Genomic DNA, 2,112 nt, shown 5'->3' on the forward strand with positions numbered 1-2,112 from the left:
TTGCTTGACTCCATGCCCTCGACAGTACCCCAGCCCAGGGCTAAGATACTATCTGATGGTGGAAACGATAAGTGTGGAGTATCCTCCTGGCGACGGCTGGGCTCCATCATTGCTAATACCTTCAAATCATTAGTGAGCAGGAAGAGGCCTAGAGTAGATGATGACACGCCAGAGGAACACAGCAGGCCAACAACGCGACGGAGGCAGGCGTCTGAGGGCTATGGCTATCATCAGCGAACGACAGCTGCGGAACACTCATCCACGGCTATGAATTCGGTCTGGTAACGGAGATGTAGAGGTCTAATACTCTACCTAGCATTCTGTTCAGGCGACCACCACATACTACGTTGCATAGCAAGAATGCGAATCGAAATAGCCATCTGGGGAGGCGAGCATCCACTGATAATAATGGCGTATTGCTTGATATAGAAGCATGTCTGCCTAGCTATCATTTATTCATGGATACATTCCCTGGTCCTCCTGCTACCTCTGTGAACCTAGACTCAGCAGTTTGTCGAAGATTGTCCCTTGGAAACATCCCAGCATCCGATCGTGGGCCGTCACTGATGAAGCGTCGGGCGAGCGACCCCGCATTGGCTTTGCTATCCATTGATCGAACGGATGAGGCGGAATGGCAAAGGAGGATGGATGATCTCCAGATGCGCAATGATATCCTCACGTCTGCCTGTCTTCACTCTCTGCAATTCAATGGTGGTACTGTGAATGACCATCATGCTGTACAAATGGTGGAGACGCGACCTAAAGTGGCTTTTAATAGCGGTATTAAGGAGATCATGACCAGGAGGAGGTGTTGGCGGCATCAAACCCCGGAGACCCGTCCAGCAATGAAGTACACATCAGTAAAACAAGATGCTGAGCAGAATAAACCTAGTAAAGAGTACACTCTCGATGAGTATAGGCAGGCTGCAGAGCAGTCAGCTGCCTCGGAGGGATATATTGTCAAAATGGAAGAGGTAAGGCTCTTGGGTCTTCGTTGAACTGCCCAGTCATGTTATCGCTTCTAGTTCGAGAAGAAGAAAACTGATCTTCAAGAGGACTATAATAAACTCAAGACCCAAGAGTTGTCATTGAGAAAAGATAATGAGAAGAAAGGTATTACGGTACACCACGTGTTATGTCGTCATTCCAATATCCCCTTACAGCTCCGGAAGTTGCTGTCGAAGTACCTGATCATGCTGTACTGAGACGACCATCATGGATGATATTAACTGACGAGGAACGTATGGATGCTAGGGCATTGCTGTGCCGGACAGGGTAGTAGTAGTATCGCTCATGATCATCGATAGCTTTGTAATAACAGTATGTCGCCGTTTATTTGTTATGCACACTGCTATGGGTGTTAGCTGATGGAGTGCACTTGTGCAGGTCAGAGTTACTGGCCCCCAAACAGTATAATATCGACATAACAGCACATGCACTGTCGTGCCTACAGCAGGGACGATGGCTCAATGATGAGGTGGTCAACTATTACTTCATGATGCTACAGGTAATGATGATAGGTTAGTACATATAGAGTACACAAAAAGGTTTTATATCATAGGATCGGAGTGATCGTCATAAAAGGAAGCTCCCACGAGCATTCCTTTGGAACTCGTTCTTCTGGCAGAAGCTCAGCTCCAATGCCTCAGGCGCATACTCGTACAAATCAGTTGCGAGGTATAATACACCAGCAGCAGGAGAGAGTCCATCGTGATCCCTGTCTTAGGTGGTCCAAGCGGCGGCATGCTGATATCTTCTCCTTCGATATGATGATAGTGCCAATCCATGTTGGGAAAACAGTAATTACAGTTCATCGTCTGATAACTTGGTCGATGAGAGCTTGCTCGAATCTTCCTCCTTCTCTTCAGCACTGGGCCCTTGGTGTGGTAGACTTGAAGGATTGTACACTGAGCTACTATGACTCACTTGGAGCATCTCATCCGAAGTTTTACGAGTACACATGGAACCGGTATAATGTCGGTACTCATATAACGTAGTTACATATCTCGTTATATCGAGGATGAGCATAAGGATAAGGGTTCTAATGCCCCATTACGGAAGCCTAGTGAATGGCAACGACGTGATGCGGTTATCACACCTACTTGCACTGTA

At 47.3% G+C, this 2,112-nt stretch overlaps 1 protein-coding gene across 1 annotated transcript; it reads left to right on the forward strand.

The window, feature by feature from the left end:
* Nucleotides 1-566: 566 nt before the first annotated feature.
* Pmar_PMAR021529 (sentrin/sumo-specific protease, putative) lies at nucleotides 567-1,969 on the forward strand (the record flags this gene model as incomplete). Its single annotated transcript, XM_002781286.1, has 7 exons — nucleotides 567-974; nucleotides 1,026-1,113; nucleotides 1,164-1,275; nucleotides 1,387-1,507; nucleotides 1,562-1,677; nucleotides 1,727-1,799; nucleotides 1,869-1,969. Coding segments are annotated over 7 exons (1,019 nt in total), but the record flags the coding sequence as incomplete, so codon positions are not given.
* Nucleotides 1,970-2,112: the final 143 nt, after the last annotated feature.

The sequence above is a fragment of the Perkinsus marinus genome (assembly GCF_000006405.1).
Source record: "Perkinsus marinus ATCC 50983 genomic scaffold scf_1104296942782, whole genome shotgun sequence".
Lineage (NCBI taxonomy): Eukaryota > Perkinsozoa > Perkinsida > Perkinsidae > Perkinsus > Perkinsus marinus.